Source organism: Nerophis ophidion, linkage group LG27, assembly GCF_033978795.1.
Source record: "Nerophis ophidion isolate RoL-2023_Sa linkage group LG27, RoL_Noph_v1.0, whole genome shotgun sequence".
NCBI classification, from domain to species: Eukaryota; Metazoa; Chordata; class Actinopteri; order Syngnathiformes; family Syngnathidae; genus Nerophis; species Nerophis ophidion.
In genome coordinates, this window is record NC_084637.1 from 15,214,490 (window position 1) to 15,241,555 (window position 27,066).

A 27,066-nucleotide genomic window follows, 5' to 3' on the forward strand; every position below is an offset into this window, starting at 1 on the left:
TGCTAATATGTCCCCTCCACCACGTGACGTCACTCGTACGCGTCATCATTCCGCGACGTTTTCAACAAGAAACTCACGGGAAATTTAAAATTGCAATTTAGTAAACTAAAAAGGCCGAATTGCCATGTGTTGCAACGTGATATATTTCATCATTGATATATAAACTATCAGACTGCGTGGTCGGTAGTAGTGGGTTTCAGTAGGCCGTTAGAGATGTCCGATAATATCGGACTGCCAATATTATTGGCCGATAAATGCTTCAAAATGTAATATCGGAAATTATCGGTATCAAAATTATTGGTATGGGTTTCAAAAAGTTAAATTTATTGACGTTTTAAAACGCTGCTGAGTACACGGACGTAGGAAGAGGTACAGAGTGCCAATAAACCTTAAAGGCACTACCTTTGCATGCCGGCCCAATCACATAATATCTACAGCTTTTCACACACGCGAGTGAATGCAAGGTTTGGTCAACAGCCATACAGGTCACACTGAGGGTGGCCGTATAAACAACTTTAACACTGTTACGCCACACAATGACCCCACACTAAACAAGAATGACAAACACATTTCGGGAGAACATCTACACCGTAACAACATAAACACTACAGAACAAATACCCAGAAACCCTTGCAGCACTAACTCTTCCGTGACGCTACAATACACACCCCCTGCTTCCCCCTACTCCCTCACCTCAAACTCCTCATGCTCTCTCAGGGAGAGCAAATCCCAAATTCCAAGCTGCTGTTTTGAGGCATCCATCCATCCATTTTCTACCGCTTATTCCCTTTCGGGGTCGCGGGGGGCGCTGGCGCCTATCTCAGCTACGATCGGGCGGAAGGCGGGGTACACCCTGGACAAGTCGCCACCTCATCGCAGGGCCAACACAGATAGACAGACAACATTCACACTCACATTCACACACTAGGGCCAATTTAGTGTTGCCAATCAACCTATCCCCAGGTGCATGTCTTTGGAAGTGGGAGGAAGCCGGAGTACCCGGAGGGAACCCACGCATTCACGGGGAGAACATGCAAAGATCCCGAGCCTGGATTTGAACCCAGGACTGCAGGACCTTCGTATTGTGAGGCAGACGCACTGCCACCGTGAAGCCCTGTTTTGAGGCATGTTAAAAAATAATGCACTTTGTGACTTCAATAATAAATATGGCAGTGCTATGTTGGCATTTTTTTTCCCATAACTTGAGTTGATTTATTTTGGAAAACCTTGTTATATTGTTTAATGAATCCAGTGGGGCATCACAACAAAGTTAGGCATAATAATGTGTTAATTCCACGACTCTATATATCGGTATCGGTTGATATCGGAATCGGTAATTAAGAGTTGGACAAAATCGGAATATCGGATATCGGCAAAAAAGCCATTATCGGACATCTCTATTAATAATTAATTTTCTACCACTTGTCCTTAATAATTTTGACAAAATAATAGAATGGAAAATGACACAATAAGTAACTGCATATGTCCGCAGCTAAATTAGGAGCCTTTATTTGCTTACTTACTAATAAAAAACAAGTTGTCTTGTGTGTTCACTATTTTATTTAAGGACAAACTTGCAATAAGAAACATATGTTTAATGTACCGTAAGATTTTTTGTTAAAATAAAGCCAATGACGCAATTTTTTTTGTGGTCACCGTTATATAGAAAAGTACCGAAAAGTACCAAAATATTGGTATCGGGAAAGCACTACCTCCAACCCTCAAAAAGGATTGCAGCAGATCCTCTAGCCACAGGCTTTATTTGCTTCTTGGGACTGGAGTAGTTGAGCTTTTTATTATCAATAGAAGATTGTCTTCTCTTACCTTGCCATGTGAATGAAGTTGCAGAAGGCGGAGAAACCCTGCAAGGCCAGAGCGGCGGTCAGCACTTTGAGGACTGTGTGCATGGGCCCGCCTTTCCTCAGAGCCTGGTACAGAGGCCTTACGTAGATACAGGAAGACACAAAGTATGCCAGCAGCAGGAGGAAGTAAAAAGTTTGAAGACCTAAATGAGAGTATGCAAAACCCAAAAGAAACGTTTCACATGCGGGCTATACCAAACATTCGCTTGTTGTAGCTCTCTCAAAATAAACGTAAAAGGAGCCATGGCGTCCAGATTAGGGATCAACTGAATATTGGCCCGGGCCGGTTATCGGTGCCAATATTAGGCATTTTGTCATATATTGATATAGGCCTTCTTGTATCAGTATCAGCCGAAATGCATCAGCAGATATACATATGATACCAGTATGTAGCACTACAACAACTGTAATAAGGAGTGATAATAATTACCAGTGCTCCTTTCTGCTAACTGCGCTACTGTGCTTGGATAGACAGATGGACAAATAGAAGACTTATATATTACGTAAATAAGACCAGGCAGCAGCTCATTACTTTAACAGTGACAAATACTGTAAATTGTCAGCCAGCTTGAAAAATGAGTCACCTACAGTGGGGCAATTAAGTATTTAGTCAGCCACTGATTGTGCAAGTTCTCCCACTTAAAATGATGACAGAGGTCTGTAATTTTCATCATAGGTACACTTCAACTGTGAAAGACAGAATGTGAAAAAAAAATCCAGGAATTCACATTGTACGAATTTCAAATAATTTATTTATAAATTATGGTGGAAAATAAGTATTTCGTCAACCATTCAAAGCTCTCACTGATGGAAGGAGGTTTTGGCTCAAAATCCCACGATACATGGCCCCATTCATTCTTTCCTTAACACGGATCAATCGTCTTGTCCCCTTAGCAGAAAAACAGCTCCAAAGCATGATGTTTCCACCCCCATGCTTCACAGTAGGTATAGTGTTCTTGGCATGCAACTCAGTATTCTTCTTCCTCCAAACACGACGAGTTGAGTTTATACCAAAATGGATACAAGGATGATACAGCAGAAGATTGGGAGAATGTCATGTGGTCAGATGAAACCAAAATAGAACTTTTTGGTATAAAATCAACTCGTCGTGTTTGGAGGAAGAAGAACACTGAGTTGCATCCCAAGAACACCATACTTACTGTGAAGCATGAGGGTGGAAACATCATGCTTTGGGGCTGTTTTTCTTCTAAGGGGACAGAACGATTGATCCGTGTTAAGGAAAGAATGAATGGGGCCATGTATCGTGAGATTTTGAGCCAAAACCTCCTTCCATCAGTGACAGCTTTGAATGGTTGACCGAATCCTTATTTTCCACCATAATTTACAAATAAATTATTTAAAATTCCTACAATGTGAATTCCTGGATGTTTTTTTCACATTCTGTCTCTCACAGTTGAAGTGTACCTATGATGAAAATTACAGACCTCTGTCATCATTTTAAATGGGAGAACTTGCACAATCTGTGGCTGACTAAATACTTTTTTGCCCCACTGTATGAGGAAAATGAAGGATCCCAGACTTATTTTTTTAAATATTTGCCATAATTCGAGATCATATATTTCACATCAATCATACCACTTTGAAATCGTTGATGTAAATTGAGTTACACATTGAGAACAGGGAGTGAACATATGTTTTAGTAATTGCTATGAAGTGGATGGATGGAACTTTACTGTCATTGCACTTCAAACAGTACAACAAAATTACATTTTTAGTACAAACCCATCTAAGAGAAGACATACAGTTACAGGGTTGACAGAACATGAACACAGATAAAAGATAGACAAAAAGCAAGTACCAGACTAAACTCCTTAGACCCACGTAGGATTGAATAGGCTTTGGTTCTTACTACTCCTTTTCAGACGTGTTGTAAAGATAAATGAAAATATGTAAAATATGTGATCATATTGAAATTGTATATATGTTCAAAATAAACTTTAACGTACCAACCAACCAATATTTCAAGCTTCCTCACAAGAAAACCTTACAATGTATTCAAATCCATAAACTGCTACAAAATTGATTAGCTTGCAAATCATTGAGATCTAAAAAAATTCACATATTTTTTTACCAATTTTCCCAGGAGAGTTACCATATTTTGAAAAGCAAACGATGCTCTCCTTAGACACACTTGATAAAAGGTAAAACGTTTTGTCGCTACTGGTTTCCGAAAAAACAACTTAAAGCATTGTCCAGTTGTTTACTGATGTATACCAAGGGTGTCAAACATACGGCCCGGGGGCCGGAACAGGCCCGCGAACCGGTTTTATCCGGCCCGCGGGATGAGTTTGCTAAGTATAAAAATGTACCTGAAATATTTGAATGAAAGAACTGCTTCTCTAAATGTGTCCACTGGATGTCGCAATAGCAATTCTTTGTATCTTTGTATATGATGCTACATATGTACAAAATAAACCACGATGTTAGTACATCAATTGAGGAAAATGATCAAACTACATTAATAACATACTGCAATCTGATTTTAATATTATTTTCTCATTTTGATAGATTGAAAATTAACACCAATGAGTTGAATGATAAACATTATCACAGAATTTATTCAGAAAATATAAATAACGACAAATAAAGATAGAATACTATTAAATGTATATATAAAAAAGAATGTGCTTGTTCTATTTTCAAACAAAGAAAATAATCTGAAGTTGCCTTTACTTTTAAGTTATCGTGCCGTGATTTTACCAGTCCGGCCCACTTGGGGGTAGATTTTTCTCCATGTGGCCCCCGATATAAAATGAGTTTGACACCCCTGATGTATACTATTCATATTTAGCTTAATTTTACTGTAAATTGATATTGCCTCCAAATATCGGTTATTGGCCTTTTTTAACTGATAATTGGTATCGCCCTGAAAAGAACATTACTGTTCATCTCTAGTCCAGAAAACCGAAATATGACAAACAATTTCTCTTAAGGTATTATTTGTTCCTGAAAATGGATCTGGAAGTCATTTTTCAGAATAATCAATTAATCAATGTTTATTTATATAGCCCTAAATCACAAATGTCTCAGAAGACTGCAAAAACCACTACGACTACGACATCCTCGGAAGAATAACAATGTGTTTTTCAGTAAACAATTGATAACTAACTGTACTTGGAACATCGGCAGACTCGATACGCTGCCCCCTCTTGGTGTGACATCAGCGACAGAACTGGAGCCCGTTTCCCCTCATAGACAGTGTGAACAAAGGCATGTAAAACTATTATTTTGATCACTTAATTGCATTTTTTTCTTGGCCCTGGTCAATGATTACCGTATTTTCCGCACTATAAGGCGCACCTAAAAATCTAAAATGTTCTCAAAAGCTGACAGTGCGCCTTATAATCCGGGGTGCCTTATATATGGACCAATATTGAGCCACAACAGGTCTCACAACTACGGTAAGCAGCCACCGATTTCATTTTCCCCCGTAGGAGAAGAAGTGCGCGGTGCATGCTGGGATATATGACTGCGCCAGGCCGTGCCGTTTCATTTCCATTTGTGTGTTTAAATGTAAAGACCCCAAAATGGCTCCTATTGAGAGACATGATTACAGGAGAGCAGGAATTGTCACTGAACTGCTAGACAACAGCAGTGACACTGACTCCATTAACGACGTCTCGAAATAGTGCAAAGCAATAACAATATATGAATAACTCAACGTTGCTCAAACGTTAATGTCACACAACACAACACACAAAATAAACATGTAAAGCTAACTTTATTAGGTTATTCCTCATCCACGAATCCCTCGAATTCTTCTTCTTCAGTGTCCGAATTAAAAATGCCACAAGAGGTCTCGCAACTACGGTAATCAGCAGTCTACCTTATCCTCACCTGTAGAAGGAGAAGTGTGCTTCCTCTTATACGGTAAGCAGCCGCCTACCTTATTTTCCCTCGTGGAAGAAGAAGCGCGCGGTGCATGCCGGGATATATGACTGCGGGAGGCGTGCAGAGTTTTAAACTCAAGGTGATCAGTCACACAGTAGAACACGGGAATAGAGCAGCAGCGAAATGATTCAACATTAACAGCAGCGACACTGACTTGTTTAATGACGACTTTGACGAGACGGAGCCGGACATTTTGGATGCCGTATTCGCCCAACTGTTTGATCCGAACACTGAAGAAGAAGAATTTGAGGGATTCGTGGATGAGGAATAATTTAATAAAGTGAGCTCTACATGTTTATTTTGTGTGTTGTGTGACATTACCGTTTGAGTAACGTTGAGTTATTGATATATTATTGCTTTGCACTATTTTGAGTGTTACTATATTGTGATTGCACTAACGTTTGATTTACCGTAACAGTATTAGACAGTTTTTTACGTGTTTATTGACTCGGGGTAAATAACAAAACAGCTGTTTATTCATTTTGGGAGTGAACAGAGTTGTCAGAACGCTGGTTTGTAATCTATTAATAAAGTGTGACTGACATATCTGACTGTTTTGTTGACATTCCCTTTAGCGCAGCTCCATCTAATGGATGCATAACGTAACCCCAGCCTCTACTGCAGCATCTATTCTATGCGCCTTATAATGCGATGCGCCTTATATATGAGCAAAATATTAAAATAGGCCATTCGTTGAAGGTGCGCCTTATAATCCGGTGCGCCTTATAGTGCGGAAAATACGGTACTTTACAAACAGATATGGTTAACATTATAAGCAAATAATAACTATAAAATAATTGCCATTTTCGGACATCCCTGCTCTTTCATAGTCACTAGAGCCTGGGTTTCATCATTCCATTCCCTCAAACATCTTGAGAAAAACATCAGTAGAAGAGGACGCAATAAAGAATACTAGCGGCTTACATTCTTTTTCTTTCGTTATTCTGCAGGTTCTGAGTCAATCTTTTTCCATTCGCGGCTGCTTTTGATCGCATTTGTGGTTTGAGTGCTTTACATTTTTTCCATCCAAACTCAGATATAACCCTTCCTCTTTGTGGTCACAATCATTAAAACGATCGCTGCAAATTACACTCCTCCAGCTTGGTCCATCCCTTTTTACACGAGTGAATTTGACTGGAGGGGGCCTATACTTTTCTCATACTCCGATCATTTGTAAATATATGCACTTATCTGCTTTCTTTTGTATTTCAAGTTATTATTACATATAGGTATAGTTGCATTTGAAACAATTGTATTGTTGATAAGAGGAAATTATTGTTAATATTCATTATCAATAGTGCTATTTCTATTAGTATTTGTAGTGTAATAATGCTCATAGTCATGCCTGTATTATTAATATTCATTTCACTAACTGCTTCTTTGCTATCACTTTTACCATCATATTTGTACATAACCTATTTGCTGATGTTGTTCTGTAGTTGTTGTGTTTGCTGCTGTTGTCTCTCCATCTTCTCCCCTTCTTGTACCCGCTATTTCCCCCTCTGTTTTCCTTTTTTTCACTTTCTATCCCCCCCTGCTCCGGCCCGGCTGCATAAAACAATAATATAAATCCATTTAAGAAAGTACAATACAAATAAGGCAACAAGAGAACCTTCCCACACTTTTCTTTCGTAAAGTAAATTTGTAAAGCCGATACGGGCATCTACATCAACAATATGCTTTGCTTGAGTAGCTGGACAAGAAATAAAAAAAATAAAAAAGTAAATATATGCAGGCTGACCCCTTCTTTAATTTAATTTCTACAACTTGCAGCAATGCATTTGGCAGCAATATTTGATCATTATTTCAACTTCTGCACAAAAATAGTGTGATTTTGTATGGAGATGCTACCAAAACAAATACTACGCAATATAAAATTGTCTGCAGTCTTCTGTGGGTGATGTCACATTTTGAAGTTAAAAGTGGCCGTTCCAAAATGTGCTTACAAAACAAGCCTAAAATCAATACTGTGTCTAATCTTAACTGTAGATATCATTTTTAGGCTCACAACTATGAAAAAAGTGTCAATCTTGTCAGCCTCAGAGAGGCCCTTTACATTCCGTGACTTTATACGTGCTATTTCCAAGGGACACAAACGGCCCATGCTCCATATTCTTGTAATATTCAGAACAGTACTTATTCACAACTTGACTGAGCATTCAGAATGTCTTACCTGCTTCCTCCGCACTAAAGTGCTCCAAAGGGTTTCCTGCAGAATCAGCATTAAGCAGCAGGACAGTAAATGTGAGGTCGCCATGAGAAGGAATCACGGCACCGTCCTGTGGTGGAAAATAGCAAATAGAAGTGAAGATGACTCAATTTTAACTGTATTCAATCGGTCTTATCTTAAAATGGAATTATGCTCATAATTCACAGTCCTTATGAGACAGCGCAAACGTTATGGACCTTCATTTAGCGGCGCATTGATCAGAGAGAGGTAACAACCTTATTCTGCTTTATTGACATCCTCATCTGCTGAAATACTCACATTTATTTACTAGTTACAGTTAGGGCTGGGCGATATATCGATATACTTGATATGTCACGGGTTTGTCTCTGTCCGATATAGAAAATGACTATATTGTGATATTCGAGTATACGTTCTTACGCAGTTGCTTTTAGCTGCTGGCATTACACTACAGGCTATTCCCACTCTCTTGTCTGTCCTCACAGACAGCAAGTGCACCTTCTTACATACGTCACATACGTGTATGCCCTCGCTAAGCTGAGAGGTAGCAGCATGGGTAACGTTAGCTGTGGTGCGAGTGGTAATACGAGAGAAAGAAGGTGCGATTCTGGTGACATGAAGGAAAAAATAATTCCCAAGAAAAACAGCAGGGGGTCCATCGTCTGGCGGTGGTTTGGCTTCAAGTGGAAATTTGTCAAACAGACAACCGTAATTTGTCAAGTCTGGGGCAAAAGCGTTGCTACAAAAAGTAGCATTACTGCTCATATGTAGCATCATTTGAAAAGTCACCTGCTAGAGCATGGGTGTCAAACTCTGGCCCGCGGGCCAATATCAAATTAACATTAGATCTGGCCCGAAGGTATTATACAGCAGTGGTGCCGCTGTAACCCCGCATTCACCGCTAATACTCTTACTTGCCAACCCTCCCGATTTTCCCAGAAGACTCCCGAATTTCAGTGCCCCTCTCGAATATCTCCCGGGGGCAACCATTCTCGCGAATTTCTCCTGAATTTCTCCCGATTTCCACCCGGACAACAATATTGAGGACCCTGCCTTTATCGTACTCTATAACCTGTCGTCATGTCCTCTTTTCCTCCCTACAAACAGCGTGCCAGCCCAGTCACATAATATATGCGGCTTTTACGCACAGAAATTAATGCAAGGCATACTTGGTCAACACCCATACTGAAGGTGGCCGTGTAAACAACTTTAACACTGTTACAAATATGCGCCACACTGTGAACCCACACCAAACAAGAATGACAAACACATTTCGGGAGAACATTCGCAACATAAACACAACAGAACAAATACCCAGGAGCCCTTGCAGCACTAACTCTTCCGGGACGCTACACTATACACCCCTCCCCCCGCTACCACCATTTTTTTAATTATCATTTTATTTAATATGCCATTGATATTCTTTTGTTTGTTTTTTGAAAGTTAATTTTGCACTGTTAAGTTTAATAAGCCTTGCTTGTTTTATATTCGGTGTTGTTTAGCAAACTGAGCAATAATTAACATTTTTATTCTTGCACTTTCTCTGGCTACTTGAATGTTTGATTCATTCGTTATTGTTATTTTATTTTCAAATGTATTATTAGCCTTTGGAAAACGTTTATTTTGATACTTACCTCAGAGGGCTGCAAATAGAAAAGAGGCATTACATTTTTATCCAAATTTTATTTGATATGCCATTGATATTTTTTAATTATTATTATTATTATTTGAAACTTGATTTTGCATGTCACTATAAAGTTATATAAGCCTTGCTTGTTCAATATTCATTGCAAAACTTGTTTAGGTCCTATTAAAAGGTTAATTCGTTCAATTTTGGCCCGCGGCTTTGTTCAGTTTTTAAATTTTGGCCCACTCTGTATTTGAGTTTGACACCCTTGTGCTAGAGAATGATAGATAGATAGATAGATAGATGGATAGATGGATAGATAGATAGATAGATAGTACTTTATTGATTCCTTCAGGAGAGTTCCTTCAGGAAAATTAAAAATTCCAGCCGCAGTGTACAGAGTTGAGATCAATCAAACAGTAAAAAGTAAATAATGGGGTTATAATAGAAACAAATAGAAAAATATTACAATAAGAATAAAAATAAAAAGCAACAATGAGATTTAAAATATAACAGTAAAATAAGAATATAATAAGAGAGACTAGGCAGTAGTGAGCATGTTATGAAAACGTATTGCACTGTTATTGTTTTGCATCCCCTGTCATCCTAGTACCCCCCGTCCCCCACCCCAGAGAGGATTTGTACAGTCTAATAGCGTGTGGGACAAATGAGTTTTTGAGTCTATTACTCCTGCACTTGGGATGAAGCAGTCTAGAACTGAACAGGCTCCTCTGGCTACTGATAAAACTATGCAGAGGGTGACTGGCATCCTCCAGGATGCTCACTAGTTTGTCAACAGTCCTCTTCTCTGCCACCGTCACCAGTGAGTCCAGTTTCATTACGATCGTAGAACCGGCCCGCCTGATTCAGCGTGCTTACTCAGCATGTCAACATCTCCGTTCGGTGCCACACCAACAAAATGGCGAGGCAAGCATTTCCACATCAACACCGTATGAAAAAAATAGTCAACAACATAAGGAGATAATGTCCGCAGTAACCTACCACATAGCGATTTGACTTCCTATTGTGCAGCTCATTTTTATTTGATAGTTATTGAAATATCTTGTGTGACATCATGCACAAAAGTGCACTTTATTTGTTTTAAACCAGTGTTTCTTAACCTGGGTTCAATCGAACCCTAGGGGTTCGGTGAGTCGGCCTCAGGGGTTCGGCAGAGGTCAAAACACACCCGACTCATCATGTAAAAACAACCTCTCCCTAACGGCGTATTACGAATACGGCAACAGCTGACTAAATTTGCAGGTGTGTAATTTGTTATGAGTTTATGCACTGTGTTGGTTTTGTTGTTTGAACAAGGTGATGTTCATGCACGGTTCATTTTGTGCACCAGTAAAAAATACATGGTAACACTTCAGTATGGGCAACATATTCACCATTAATTAGTTGCTTATTAACATGCAAATTAGTAACATATTGGCTCTTAACTAGTCATTATTAGGTACTTATTAATGCTTTATTCGGCATGGCCTTATTATAACCCTAACCCTCTAACCCTGACCCTAACCCTAACCAAATAACTCTAAAATAAGTCTTTGTTTCATAGAATATGTTCCCCATACTAAAATGTTACCAAAAACATATAACTTTGTCTTGAATTTGAAAAAAATATATACATTTATTTTTCACTAAAAAAAGGTTCGGTGAATGCGCGTATGAAACGGGTGGGGTTCGGTACCTTAAACAAGGTTAAGAACCACTGTTTTAAACTATTGTAGTGCCGTTCTGGTCAAAAAGCGCATTTTAATTTAGTGTTGTTTTGATATGTCATCTTGGTGACATCATGCACAAAAGTGCACTCATAGCTTGCTTTAAAATGTCTCTGAAAATCTTGCACTTTGTTTTGAAATGACATGAATGTTTGTGCCACTGCTTAATAAATGTTTAATAGATACAGTTTTGGTCAGTTGACCTAGTTGTGATTTCCCTCTTTGCATGAGAGTTTAAAATGAGCATATATTAATACAGTATGAACAAAAATGTTTTAATGTCAAAATAGAACCATCACACTGGTGTGATTATATGCATCAAGTGTTAATTCAAGGCTAAGGAAAAATATTGCCATATATATCGTGTATCCTGATATGGCCTAAAAATATCAAAATATTAAAAAAAGGCCATATCGCCCAGCCCTAATTCCAGTGCAAAAAAATTAAAACGTGTGCAAAATTCCCAAAATAGTGTAGTTTCCCTATAAGTTACCTGACAGGTGTATCTGTCTGCATACAGAGCCTTCCACACCGTAGGAGACGACTGACGAGGGATCGTCTGGTTCTGTTCTTCTTGACTGAGAGATACTGAAGCAAGAAGGAGGAACATCACATTACCAGCCTTATTATGCATTGGTGCAAACTTCCTCTTACTGATGATCTTGGCTCGAGTGAGTCTTTCAGAGCAGCTGAGGTTGACCCAGTCCTTGTCCACATTTGGATATAGCAGCAGTCTGGACTCCATCTCTGCAGCTAATGAGGGGTTGTCCAGCTGACAGACCACCAAACCTGCATCACCTGCACACCACACAAACAAAAGAGGGGGAGCATTTAAATGTAAAATAGAAAATGGATGGATGGAGTTCAGCTTGACTATTAACTACAAGCGGTAGAAAATAGATGGATGGAAAGATGTAGGAAGATGAAAGGGTGACACACTCATCACGCTCATGTCGGATGACGTCGCTCAGTGTTACTGCTGCAAATGCTGAAGGTGCACGTGTCAAACTCCCCTTTTTGCAAAATAAATTACAATACATGATAATCCTCTCCTGTTAAAATCAGCGGACTTCGCTGAAGCGGCACAACCTCGGCAGCAGCCGCCGAAGCTTAAAGGGGAACATTATCACAATTTCTGAAGGGTTAAAACCAATAAAAATCAGTTCCCAGTGGCTTATTTTTTTTTTTTTAGAAGTTTTTCTCAAAACTTTACCCATCACGCAATATCCCGAAAAACAGCTTCAAAGTGCCTGATTTACACCATTGCTATATCCACCCGTCTATTGTCCTGTGACGTCACTGCGTGAAGCCACCAAAAACAAACACGGCGGATAGCACAGAAAGTTATAGCATAGTATCTCGGATTCAGACTCGGATTTCAGCGCCGTAAGCCATTCAACAGATTACGCATGTACTGAAACGGATGATTGGAGTGTGGAGGCAGGTACCGAAAACGAAATTAAAGAAGGAACAGAAGCTTTTGAGCCATATCAGGACAGACAGCGGCACAGGAGGAAGCGCGGACGAATTCGGCGATCGCCTTCTAACCAACGATTGGTATGTGTTTGTTTGGCATTAAATGTGGGTGGAGGGAAACGCTGGATGCAAATATAGCTACAAATGAGGCATAATGATGCAATATGTACATACAGCTAGCCTAAATAGCATGTTAGCATTGGTTAGCTTGCAGTCATGCCGTGACCAAACATGTCTGATTAGCACACTCCACATAAGTCAATAACATCAAAAAAATCACTTTTGTGATTTCGTTGACTTTATCGTTGGAAATGCATCTGCTTTGAGTGTCGCAGGATATCCACACATCTCTGTGCCATCTCTGTCATAGCATAGCTGTCGTCGGTACAGTGTGCAGAACAAACGAGGGACTTTCGCATCTTTTGGCCACTGGTGTAACTTGAATCCGTCCATGTTCGTGTTGTTACACCCTCCGACAACACACCGACGAGGCATGATGTCTCCAAGGTACGGAAAACAATCGAAAAAACGGAAAATAACAGAGCTGATTTGACTTGGTGTGTGTAATGTGATTGAGAAAATGGCGGATCGATTCACGTTGTGACGTCATGGGTGAAAGGTCATCGCTTCGACAGCGTTTAAATCGCCAAATTCACCCTTTTAGATTTCGGAAATCTGTATATGGTCTTTTTTCTGCAACATCAAGGTATATATTGACGCTTACATAGGTCTGATGATGATGTTCCCCTTTAAGTTTTGAAGTGATATCCAAAGAGGCCAAGCTGATTTTGATAGATGCTAATGCTAAGTATAGTATCCATCCATCTTCTTCCGCTTATCTGAGGTCGGGTCGCAGGGGCAGCAGCCTAAGCAAGGAAGTCCAGACTTTTCTCTCCCCAGCCACTTCGTTCAGCTACTCCCAGGGGATCCCAAGGCCAGCCGGGAGACAGTCTTCCCAACATGTCCTGGGTCTTCCTCGTTGCATTACAACCTGTTGTAATATGTGATGTATCATATTGAAATTGTATAAATGTCCAAAATAAACTTTAACGTAGCAACCAACCAATATTTTAGGTACAACCGGACGGAAGTGTCCAAAACACCTCCCTAGCGAGGCGTTCGGGTGGCATCCTGACCAGATGCCCAAACCACCTCATCTGGCTCCTCTCTCTGTGGAGGAGCAGCGGCTTTACTTTGAGCTCCTCCCGGATGACAGAGCTTCTCACTCTATCTCTAAAGGGGAGCCCCGGCGGCGTACACCCTGGACAAGTCGCCACCTCATCGCAGGGCCACACATACATATATATATATATATATATATATATATATACATATATATATATATATATACACACACATATATATACATATACATATATATACACATATATATACATACACATATATATACATACACATATATATACACACATATATACATATACATATATATACATATACATATATATACATACATATATATACTTATATATATACACATATATATATACACATATATATATATACACATATACTGTATATACACATATATATATATACACATATACTGTATATACACATATATATATACACATATATATATACACACATATATATACACATATATATACATATATATACACATATATATACACATATATATATACACACATATATATACACATATATATACACATATATATACACATATATATATACATATATATACACATATATATATACATATATACACATATATACACAAATATATACATATATACACAAATATATATATATACACAAATATATATATATATATATATATATATATATATATATATATATATATATATATATATATATATATATATATGCGGTGCTTCAAGTCGGCCAGCTGCTGGAGTAGTGACTTAGTGTGTCTGTGATCTTAATTTGTTAAACATTTTAAAAATACATTTTTTATTATTATTATTATTATTTTTTTATTATTATTTTTTTTTAATCATTATTATTTGTATTTATTTTTTACTTTTCCCCTCTCTCAGGGGAATGATTCGACAGGGCAGTTGCTGGTCGTTCCATCGCCATCTTTGGGGTCCCTGCAGGAGGGGGGGGGGGGGGGGGGGGTGGTTCCTGCGGCAGCCGACTTGGGTGGGGTGGCCTGGTGAGGGCCCCACCGTGCTCTACGGGAAATGGGGTTTGGGCTCATGGAGGCCCTGTTGCTGGTGGGGCGGCGGAAGTCTTCCCATTCGGTTGCGGGGAGTCTCTGGGCCCCTCGGGCGGGGCATCCCGCTTTCTACCCGCGTGGGTGTGGTCTCTTGCTGGCTTGGGGGCTGGCTGTCCCCTGCTTCTCCCGTGCCTTGTCCTCTGCCAGGCGCGTCTGTCTACGGCCACCTGCTGGCTGTTCCGGGCGGCACGGTGAGCCGGGCTCTGGGGTTCCTGTCGCTGGCCGGCCTGGCTGTGTGGGGCCAATGGTACCTTGTTCCCTGGGTGCCACAGTTGCCATTTTGGGTTGGGCTCTCTGGGGCCGTACACTGGCTCCCGCATATACTCTGAGTCAAATATATTGTACATACAAATACATATATATATACACACACTCCCATACACACATTTATATATATATATATATATATATATATATATATATATATATATATATATATATATATATATATATATATATGTATATATATATGTATATATATATGTATATATATATATATATATTTACATACATGCACACATATGTACCTATGCTCCCATATACCTACACACTCAAAGTTTGTACATCCACATGCGCATTCACTGTACAAACATACATATAAACATACTGTACATATACAAGTACACACATGCATATAATCACGTTTCATCAAACATGCACTATATTGCCAAGAGTATTTGGCCACCTGCCTTGACACACTTATGAACTTGAACTGCCATCCCATTCCTAACCCATAGGGTTCAGTATAATGTCGGCCCATTTTTTGCAGCTATTCAAACTTCTGGCAAGGCTGTCCACAAGGGTGCGGAGTCTGTTTATAGGAATTTTCGATCATTCTTCCAAAAGCGCATTGGTGAGGTCACACACTGATGTTGGTCGAGAAGGCCTGGCTCTCAGTCTCCGTTCTAAGTCATACAAAAGGTGTTCTATCGGGTTCAGGTCAGGCCAGTCCAGTTCATCCACACCAGACTCTGTCATCCATGTCATTATGGACCTTGCTAGTGCACTGGTGCACAGTCCTGATTAAAGAGGAAGGGGCCCACTCCAATCTGTTCCCACAAGGTTGGGAGCATCGAATTGTCCAAAATGTATTGGTATCCTGGAACATTCAAAGTTCCTCTCACTGGAACTAAGGGGCCAAGCCCAACTCCTAAAAAACAACCCCACACCATAATTCCTCCTCCACCAAATTTCACACATGGCACAATGCAGTGCAAAATGTACAGTTCTCCTGGCAACCTCCAAACCCAGACTCGTCCATTAGATTGCCAGATGGAAAAATGTGATTCATCACTCCAAAGAACGCGTCTCCACTGCTTTAGAGTCCAGTGGCCATGCTTTGCATTGCTCTCTGCGTACTGTACGTGGGCTAATTGGAAGGTCACATGAAGTTTGGAGCGCTGTAGCAACTGACTGTGCAGAAAGTCGGCGACCTCTTTGCACTACTATGCGCTTCAGCATCTGCTGGCCCCTCTCTGTCCGTTTAAGTGGCCTACCACTTCATGGCTGAGTTGCTGTTGTTCCCAAACTCTTCCACTGTCTTATAATAAAGCCGACAGTTGAATGGGAATATTATGGAGCGAGGAAATTTCACGACTGTATTTGTTGCACAGGTGGCATCGTATGACATTTCTGCGCTGGAAATCACTGAGCTCCTGAGAGCGGCCCATTCTTTCACAAATGTTTGTAGAAACAGTCTCCATGCCTTAATGCTTGATTTTCCAGGAGGTTTTTAACTTCAGTGCCTTTCCCAAAAATTGACTGGGGTAAATATACCCCGATTTTCCTTCGGACAGCGACAATGAGTGCGGGCCGTGGTGGCATACCCATAACGTCCTCTAATACACGTAGTCGTGCCCGCTGTTACACAACGCTGTATGTGTACCGGCTGGTCACGTGTTGCGTGAAGCGATTTTTACCATCCTCAAGCATTTGCAAGGCATAATTGATCAACAGCCATACAGCTTACACTGAGGGTTGTGATATAAACAACAAACACTCTTACTAATATGCGCCACACAGGGAACCCACACCAAACAAGAATGACAAACACATTTCGGGAAAACATCCGCACTGTAAAACAACATAAACACAACAGAACAAATGCCCAGAATCCCACGCAACCTTAACTCTTCTGGGCTACATTATTCACCCCAGCTACTACCTAACCCCACCCTCCCCTCCTGCGTCGGTTGAGGTGGGCGGGGTAGGGTGGGGCGCAGTTTTGTTGTATTGTTATTATAACAATCTGCAAGGTTGGCTTCTCTTTCTTCCCCTTCATTTATCTGCTATTTTATTTCAAGTTATTACATATATGTATTGTTGCATTTGAAACAATTGTATGGTTGATAGAAGTAATAATTATTATTTATTATCAATAGTGCTGTTTCTATTGGTATTTGTATTGCTCCATTTGTAGTGTGATAATGTTCATTGTCATTTCTGTATTATTAATATTTATTTCACCAACTGCTTCTTTGCTATCACTTTTACCGTATATATATCCAATTTGCTGATGTTGTCCTGTTGTTGTTGTTATAGTTATTGTTGTGTTTTCGGTTGTTGTCTCTCTGTCTTATCCCTCTCTTGTCCCCACAATTTCCCCCTTTGTCTTCCTTTTTCACCCTCTTCCTATCCCCTCCTGCTCCGGCCCGGCTGCACCAAATAATAATATAAATGCTTTTAATAAAGTCACACACAAATAAGGCAACAAGAGAAGTATCCCACACTTCTCTTTTGTAAAGTAAATCTGTACAGCCGATATGGGCATCTACATCAACTATATGATTTGCCTGAGTAGCTGGACAGGACAAAAAACAATAAAAAATACATAAAAATACTTTGTCTACTGACATGATTGATTTTGCTGACTCATGTTGAAGTGGGTGAGTCTTCGAATGAGCAATTAATGAAATAATTGTTGGGTGTGTAAGCTATGCCAAATTAAACTAACACAAAGCCGATGCATGCATCAAGTTGTTGGCTCAAATCTAAATCAATTATCAAAACCAAAACAGCGTTACTTAAACGCTTTGTACTGTCTTTTCATTTGAAAACTAAGGTTCAATACAGAGAGGTTGAAAACGATTTCTGCTGGCGTCTCGTGTTTGCAGCTCGCGCAAACAGATTGATTATCAAGGCTTGGCCATGCATCGATTGCATCACCGCTCAAAACCAATAAAAATGCTCCTCTTTCGATGGCTCCAACAACTATAGAAGTCAACTTTTTGTATGTGCTAAGGGCGCCATTTATGATCGTTGCTTTTTGTAAAAGCTTTACTCTTCGAGGTTTTGCTCACAGTGAGTTTTTTTTTTGAAACACTCGTAGCAAACTTGTTTGAGAATTACAAATAATATCCAGATAACATTTAAATGGGAAATAATAAACGGCAATATAGCCTTTTTTTTAGTATCTCAATATTTTTAGGCCATATCACGATACAAAGTATATATCATAATATTTTGCCTTAGCCTTGAATAAACACTTGATGCACATAATCACAGCAGTATGATGACTCTATGTGTCTACATTAAAACATTCTTGTTCATACTGCATTAATACATGCTCATTTTAAACGTTCATGCAGAGGGAAATCACAACTAAGTCAATTGACCAAAACTATATTTATTTAACAGTTATTAAGCAGTGGCTCAAACATTCATGTAATTTCAAAACAGAAAGTGCAAGATTGTCAGAGACATTTTAAAACAAGCTATTAGTGCACTTTTGTGCATGATGTCACTAAGATGACATATAAAAACAACAGTAAATTAAAGTGCACTTTTTGAACAGAAAGCCATTACAATAGTTTAAAACAAACAAACAAAGTGCACTTTTGTGCATGATGTCACACAAGATATTTCAATAACTGTTAAATAAAATGAGCTGCATAATGGGAAATCAAATCGCTATGTGGTTATCTCCTTATGTTGATGACTATTTTTTTCATACGGTGTTGATGTGGAAATGGTTGGTTCTGCATTTTGTTGGTGTGATACCGAATGGAGATGTTGACATTCCGAGTAAGCACTCTTCATTCTCTAGCAGGAGACTTTTCAGATGATGCTACATATTAGCAGTAATGCTACTTTTTGTAGCAACGCTTTTGCCCCACACTTGACAGATTACGGTTGTCTGTTCGACATATTCCCACTTGAAGCCAAACCACCGCCAGACAATGGACCCCCTGCTGTTTTTCTTGGGAATTAATTATTCCTTCATGTTACCAGATTCGAACATTCTTTCTCTCGTATTACCAGCGAACGTTACCCATGCTGCTACCTCTCTGCTCTGCGAGGGCCTATACGTATGTGACGTATGTAAGATAGTGCGCTTGCTGTCTGTGAGAACGAGAGACAAGAAAGAGTGGGAAGAACCTGTAGTGTAATGCCAGCAGCTAAAAGCAACTGCGTGAGAACGTATACTCGAATATCACGATATAGTAATTTTCTATATCGCACAGAGACAAACCTGCGATATATCGGGTGTATCGATACATCGCCCAGCCCTATATCAAACAAAACTTTTAATGACGTGATCACTGCAAACTCATGCATTCTTCGAGTCTGCTCTCTTGGACTGGAGGGTGAGCTGCTTTTCTTGACGTCCTTTCGTCAAATCTTGCCCTCTTCCGCCCTTTTTGATTACCTCTTGAGGAACTCTGAAGAAACATTTAACTTGTTCGCAATTTGAACCATTCCTACAGCCGAAAACAGCACAACCATATGGCATTTTTTCTTAGGGAAAGTTTTAATGGCGCAGAGTACCCACTGAGAATGGAGCTTGGATCTGCAAAGATCCCAGTTTGGCCTGCATCACCAGTGCTAGCGCAAACCATAACGACTTCAACAAAATTACAGAATGCCAGTGTCCGTAAAGAAAGCTGAAGTGACGACAGTATCTGAAGCACAATGTATGTATGTATATATGTATGTATGTACATATATATGTGTATATATATGCATATATATGCATATGTGAAGTACAATGTCCGAGAAAAGATGTTCTAAAACGTTTATCCTTTTCACGATTTGAACGATTCGTACAGCCGAAAACAACGCAAGTAAAGGGCATTTTTTCTTTGAGACAGTCTAAAGAGCGCAGAGTACCCACAGAGAACAGAGGTCGCTTGACCACCACGCATATTTGATGAGCGGGACGTGACGTCAGTCAAATCCAAGCATTAAAGGCCTACTGAAATGAGATTTTCTTATTCAAACGGGTATAACAGGTCCATTTTATGTGTCGTACTTGATCATATTGCGATATTGCCATATTTTTGCTGAAAGGATTTAGTAGAGAACATTGACGATTAAGTTCGCAACTTTTGGTCCCTAATAAAAAAAGCCTTGCCTGTACCAGAAGTAGCAGACGATGTGCGCGTGACGTCACGGGTTGTAGGGCTCCTCACATCCTCACATTGTTTACAATCATAGCCTCCAGCAGCAATAACTATTCGGACCGAGAAAGCGACGATTTCCCCATTAATTTGAGCGAGGATGAAAGATTTGTGGATGAGGAAATTTAGAGTGAATGACTACAAAAAAAAGAAAAAATAAAAGGCGACGGCTTTGCGGTAGTGGAAGCGTTTCAGATGTAGTTAGACACAGTTACTAGGATAATTCCAGAAAATTCCGTATCTGCTTATTGTTTTAATAGTGTTTTAGTGGGATTGTAAAGTCATACCTGAAAGTCGGATGGCTGGGGTGAACGGCAATGTCTCCGAGAGAAGCCAAGGAGCCAAGATCACAGCTGCCTTTTTGGGCTGCAGGAGGAAGTCACATAATCCACTGAAGTCTCCGGTAAGAGCCGACTTAATGTCACAATTTTCCCATCCAAAAACTTGCTGGTTGACGTAGAGAAACATGTCCGCCTGACCGCTCTGTGTTAAAACTTCACAACAAACAAAGAAACACCGTCTGTGTCTCGGTTGCTAAAGGCAGCTGCAATCCACCGCTTTCCACCAACAGCATTCTTATTTGACGTCTCCATTATTAATTGAACAAATTGCAAAAGATTCAGCAACACAGATGTCCAAAATACTGTGCAATTATGCGATGAAAAGAGACGACTTTTAGCCGTGTGTGGTGCTGGGCTGAAATGTTCGCTCCAACCAATAACGTCACAAGCACGCGTCAACATAAGAGTCATCATTTCGCGACGTTTTCAACAGGATACCTCGCTGGAAATTTAAAAGTGCAATTTAGTAAACTAAAAAGGCCGCATTGGCATGTGTTGCAATGTTAATATTTCATCATTGATATATAAACTATCAGACTGCGTGGTCGGTAGTAGTGGGTTTCAGTAGGCCTTTAAGGCTAATTGCAAACCATAGACAGCAGAAAACTTCCATTTTAACCTTTATTCATTTACATTACACCAGTGTTTCGTAACCATAGGGCCGTGGCCCATTGTTGGGCGGCGAGCGCCTCCTGGAGGGCCGCCAAAAAATATCTATATCTCAAATGTGGTCCATAGCTGTAGTCAGTTGTAATACACTTTTCTACCACTTGTGGCAATAATGACAATCTACAAACAAGAAGTCTAAAGCTGAAGTCGGGGGACAGCAACCCGCGGCTCTTGAGCTGCATGTGGCTCTTTAGTGCCACCCTAGTGGCCCCCTGAAGCATTTTGAAAATGGAAAAAGACGGGGGAAAACATTTTTTGGGTTTTAGTATGTTTTTTGTTAGAGGACAAACATACAAACCTTCTTAATTGTTAGAAGGCTAGCTGTGTAATATGTGTGTGTATATGCTTCACTGATGAGAATATTTGGTGAACATAGTTTTGTCCTACTAATTTTGGGGGTTCTTGAACTCACCATAGTGTGGACTGTGGACAGACTGTTTACATGTAAAATCTTTCACTGCTTCTTTGTCTTATTTTGTCCACCAAAAGTTCCATGCTGTGCGTGAATGCAAAGGTGCGCTTTGTTGATGTTATTGACATATTTGGTCAGTGCATGACTGCAATCTAATCAATGCTAATGTGCTATTTAGGCTAGCTGTATGTACATATTGCACCATTATGTTTGTAGGTATATTTGAGGTCATTTAATATCCTTTACTTTGAGCCTCTTTGTATAAAATTTAGCTCTACATGTCTCATGACACATTATCTGTATGTAATATCGGCTGTATTTCTGATAGTTGTTTATGTGCCATGCTGTTCCAGACCACAGCAAACATTACCTAGCTTCCCAAAGACAGTAATAATTCTATTAAAAGAAGACAGCCTGCCGTTTCCTTTAACTTGGACACACATTTATACCTTTGGCCATTAAAAGCCAGTAATTTCCTCTGATTTACTAATATTTTGTAATGTTGTAAAAATGTGTAGAATTAATATTACATTTCAACATTTCTGTCAACGAAGATTTGCTTCAGCCTGCGAGACACAGTCATTTTGATAGTAGGCTATTATAGCTAATATAGACATGTCATGTGTTGCCTTCATTATAAGACTTATATATGCCTTTTAGTTTTTTGTGGCTCCAGACAGATTTTTATTTTGTATTTTTGGTCCTATGTGGCTCTTAGCACTGCGAAATAATATGTTTTATAATATTTTTTAAATAATATGTTAATTTTTACGAGTCCCTTGTTTTATAGTATATATCTGATTAGTATTTATTGGTAAATACTAAATTGGTAAACCCAATTTAGCACAGGTGTAAGATAGAGAAATGTTACTTACAACATGTCATATAACCCTCAACATCGTCGGGAAACAATATGTGTCACTTCAAGGTATTTTAAATTTGATAGAAAAAAATAATATTTAATGCAACTGCAGTTTTCCTTAGTCAATATTATTTATTACAAGAAACTACTCCAAGCATTTTTAATACAACCCTATTTAAATACATCTAAAACAGCTGAACATTAATAAATGCTTGCCATCTTGACTTTGGATTCCAAAACAAGTATTTTTGTCCCACTTGTACTGAGAGCATTTGTAATTGCAGTGCAGTTCATATAAAAATATTTCGATGCCTCAGATATATAACATCTATCTGCCTTTTAACAATATTACTTCCTAGCAATGTAGTTAGCGCCCACATAGCTGAAGTAGAGCTCTTCTCTCTTTCACCACAGAAGATTGTGGATTTCTCCTATTGGAATCTCGCTGCTCTTGTACATCATTCGGCATATCTTTGTCTGTGACCAGGCTGTCAAGGGTGAATGGAGAATCCCAACTCCTGTGAGAGCTTGTGTCAATATCTGATGTTTCTATTCCAAATTGAATGGATGTAGTTGATGGAGAACCGCCCCAGATCTGCTTGCATAGTTGGAAGTACAGCAAAACAACTCTACCACCTCTTCTACCTGTGTCGACTGCATGTTCTGTACTTTCGACGAAACGCTTTCAGTTTAGTGCCGATAGTTGTTTTGGTGATGTCCTCTTTCCGATGAGGAAATTCCTCAGATGTCGCTCCAAAAATAGGGTAAGAATGTCACCATGCTTGAACTGGCAAGTTTACCAGTCAACACTTTGTTGAGTTTTGTTAACTTTAAATTTCAAAACAAACCTTAAAAGTAGCTCTACTCCTCTGTCAGTCCACATATTTCAGTGTTTCCCCCAGAAAATGTGTTAGTTAAGGTGGTGTCTCTCTGGTGGACAGACCGGCGAGTGGGATGGGTGGGTGTTAGGATCGGTGTTACTCGGCCTGTCCGTATCATGTCTTCACCTCATCGCTGCCACCACAGCCTGGGGGTCAATAGACTACAGGCTGTGGTGAAGTAGGCCGGCTTCGTCGCGTGAAGAGGCCTACAATTTTTGGCTGCGTTTTCCGCTCCATATGCTAAATGGCGATATATATCTCAATATTATTTCCATAAGGTAAAAACAAAACAGTCTTAGTTACCTGAGATACTAAGTACAGTATGTCATTATTATGCCACATGCTGACATTTGCTCAACTCCTCATGCTTAATTTATTACAGCATTTGGGAAGCCTGCAGTTGATTTTTATTATGTAAATGTTATATTTTTATCAACATGTGATAGCAGGCACCCTGCCATTCAAAACTAGGCTGCTACATTACTAACTGTAGCTGAAAAAATAGTACAAAAGCAATAGGAGAGACTATTCATCCCTGAACACCATGGAGTTCATGTAGGCTTATGATGCAGTTACATTTTTATATATCAGAGACAGCTTCAGGAAACTCTTCATTTAACATAATGTTCTTTTTTGCTGTTTCAACACAGGTCAATCAACACAGGAAAAAAAGAAAGTGAAATAACAGACAGACAGAGCTTTGCTGTCTGTAACAAACACACACATGCACACAACGCAAAATGAACTAACGTTACGCTAAAAGCTAATGAGCCTTCACTTCAAGGACTGCGAGTGAGCTGAGCTGCAGTTTATGTTTCTAGAATGTCAACGGGCTCATAGTGATGTTACTAGTAGTTGACTGGGAGGTGTTTATTAAAATTTGGGGAGAGTCCGCTGCCTGATGCTCACCTGCTAAACACCTATCTGCTCATCACGACACTGGAGCACAGACTCCGTTCGCTCTAAATACGCACTGCTGATTGGCTGTTACCGCTCTGCGTGGCTGTTATTGCTCTGAATACGCACTGCTGATTGGCTGTTACCCCTCTGTGTGTAACCAATCAGATGGTTCTGTGGGTGGGACAATGCTGGGTGCTGCAGAGAGTACTGTCAGAGACAGATGCAGTACAAAGCGTAGCAGCTTGTTAAGAATTTAGCTTCGGCGGCGGCTCTTTGTTGTTAAGGCGGCCGCCTTAGCAACAAAGCGCTGCGGGAAACCCTGTATATAATTCTTTCTTGACTTGACTCGCCATTTTTGCTATATGCCGCCTCCGGAAACGACGTTTTGGGTGTTTCTGATTGGCTAAAATGGTCTTAAGTCCTAGGCTACAGCGCCCCCAGTATTTTGGGGGCGGCATGGCGTAGTGGGTAGAGCGGCCGTGCCAGAAACCTGAGGGTTGAAGGTTCGCTTCCCACCTATTGACATCCAAATCGCTGCCGTTGTGTCCTTGGGCAGGACACTTCACCCTTGCCCCTGGTGCTGCTCACACTGGTGAATGAATGATGAATGATTGGTAGTGGTCGGAGGGGCCGTAGGCGCAAACTGGCAGCCACGCTTCCGTCAGTCTACCCCAGGGCAGGTGTGGCTACGTATGTTGCTTACCACCACCAGGTGTGAATGAATGATGGGTTCCCACTTAATCTGTGAGCGCTTTGAGTATCTAACAATAGAAAAGCGCGATATAAATCTAATCCATTATTACTATTATTATTATTTGGCATGCGTGTGACACTCACTATGCGTTTGCTTGGGGACAGAGATAGTTTTTTAAATGTGCACATGTGGCTTGAGATCTTGTTAAGACGTTAGATTAGGCGGTGGCACTTTGTTGTTAAGGCAGCCGCCTTAACAACTGAATTTCATGAAGTCACAGTTGGTACGGATGAAAAGCAGACAAGTTGTGTACGTTCCTACAAGCTTTGGAAAAGATAAATCTGTAAGTGTTTAAGATTTTTATAGGATGGAAAGTTGGTTAATTTGACCGTATGATATCTTCATGAAATTATGATGTGTATGCACTTTTTTAGTTTTCCAGTTTCAATGAGGGTTTTGATGACTTAGAGATGCATTTATTTCCAACATCGAAATAATTTGAACACCCCATTTGTAATTTATGCTAATATTTGCATATTTGTGTAAAGCTAATATTAACATTCTAAAGTAATTTGGATGACATTACAGTATGCTTGAATAACATAGCTTTATGTTTGTTTGTTAATGTGTGCATTTTAGTTTTACACGGAAAAACTAAAAAAAAAGCTAAGAAAATCAAAGCATATAACACATAGTTGACGAGCCAACGTCGGGTCAACGACTTTTATCTGCGTCGGTCCGACGGAGTTTCTATATGCTTAGCATGAAAGTTTCAGTCCTTACAATAGGAGGCAGCCAAGGACTATTTAAACATCAGCATAGGCTAAAGCAGGGGTCACCAACCTTTTTGAAACTAAGAGCTACTTCTTGGGTACTGATTGATGCGAAGGGCTACCAGTTTGATACACACTTAAATAAATTGCCAAAAATAGCCAATTTGCTCAATTTACCTTTAATAATATATATATATATATATATATATATATATATATATATATATATATATATATATATATATATATATATATATATATATATATATATATATATATATATAAAAAGAATGGGTATTTCCATCTGTCATTCCGTCGTACATTTTTTTTCCATCTACGGAAGGTTTTTTGTAGAGAATAAATGATGAAAAAAACACTTAATTGAACGGTTCAAAAGAAGTGAAAACAGGGAAACAATTAATATGGAACATCATTAGTAATTTTTCCTGATTAAGATTAATTTTAGAATTTTGATGACATGTTTTAAATAGGTTAAAATCCAATCTGCATTGTGTTAGAATATATTACAAATTGGACCAAACTATATTTCTAACAAAGACAAATCTTTTTTTTTTTGTAGATTTTCCAGAACAAATTTTTTTAAAGAAATTCAAACGACTTTGAAATAAGATTTAAATTTGACTCTACAAATTTTCTAGATTTGCCAGAATAACTTTTTGGAATTTTAATCATAATAAGTTTGAAGAAATATTTCACAAATATTTTTCGTTTAAAAAACAGAAGCTAAAATGAAGAATTAAATTAAAATGTATTTATTATTCTTTACAATAAAAAAAATTTATTCGAACATTGATTTAAATTGTCAGAAAAGAAGAGGAAGGAATTTAAAAGGTAAAAAGGTATATGTGTTTAAAAATCCTAAAATCATTTTTAAGGTTGTATTTTTTCTCTAAAATTGTCTTTCTGAAAGTTATAAGAAGCAAAGTAAAAAAAAAAAAATGAATTTATTCAAACAAGTGAAGACCAAGACTTTAAAATATTTTCTTGGATTTTCAAATTCTATTTGAGTTTTGTCTCTCTTGGAATTAAGAATGTCAAGCAAAGCGAGACCAGCTTGCTAGTAAATAAATACAATTTAAAAAATAGAGGCAGCTC

At 39.2% G+C, this 27,066-nt stretch overlaps 1 protein-coding gene across 2 annotated transcripts in view; it reads right to left on the reverse strand.

Moving 5' to 3' along the window:
• The window catches only part of LOC133544548 (integral membrane protein GPR180-like), a 58,803-nt gene that overhangs the window by 12,291 nt on the left and 19,446 nt on the right, over positions 1 to 27,066 (reverse strand). For both annotated transcript variants that reach the window (XM_061890016.1, XM_061890015.1), the window contains exons 2-5: positions 11,971 to 12,114; positions 11,810 to 11,904; positions 7,948 to 8,053; positions 1,825 to 2,005 (exon numbers count right to left, since the gene is read on the reverse strand). In XM_061890016.1, the coding sequence (XP_061746000.1) occupies positions 1,825 to 2,005; positions 7,948 to 8,053; positions 11,810 to 11,904; positions 11,971 to 12,061 (473 nt within the window). In that variant the 5' untranslated portion in view covers positions 12,062 to 12,114. The remainder of the gene's footprint in view (positions 1 to 1,824; positions 2,006 to 7,947; positions 8,054 to 11,809; positions 11,905 to 11,970; positions 12,115 to 27,066) is intronic.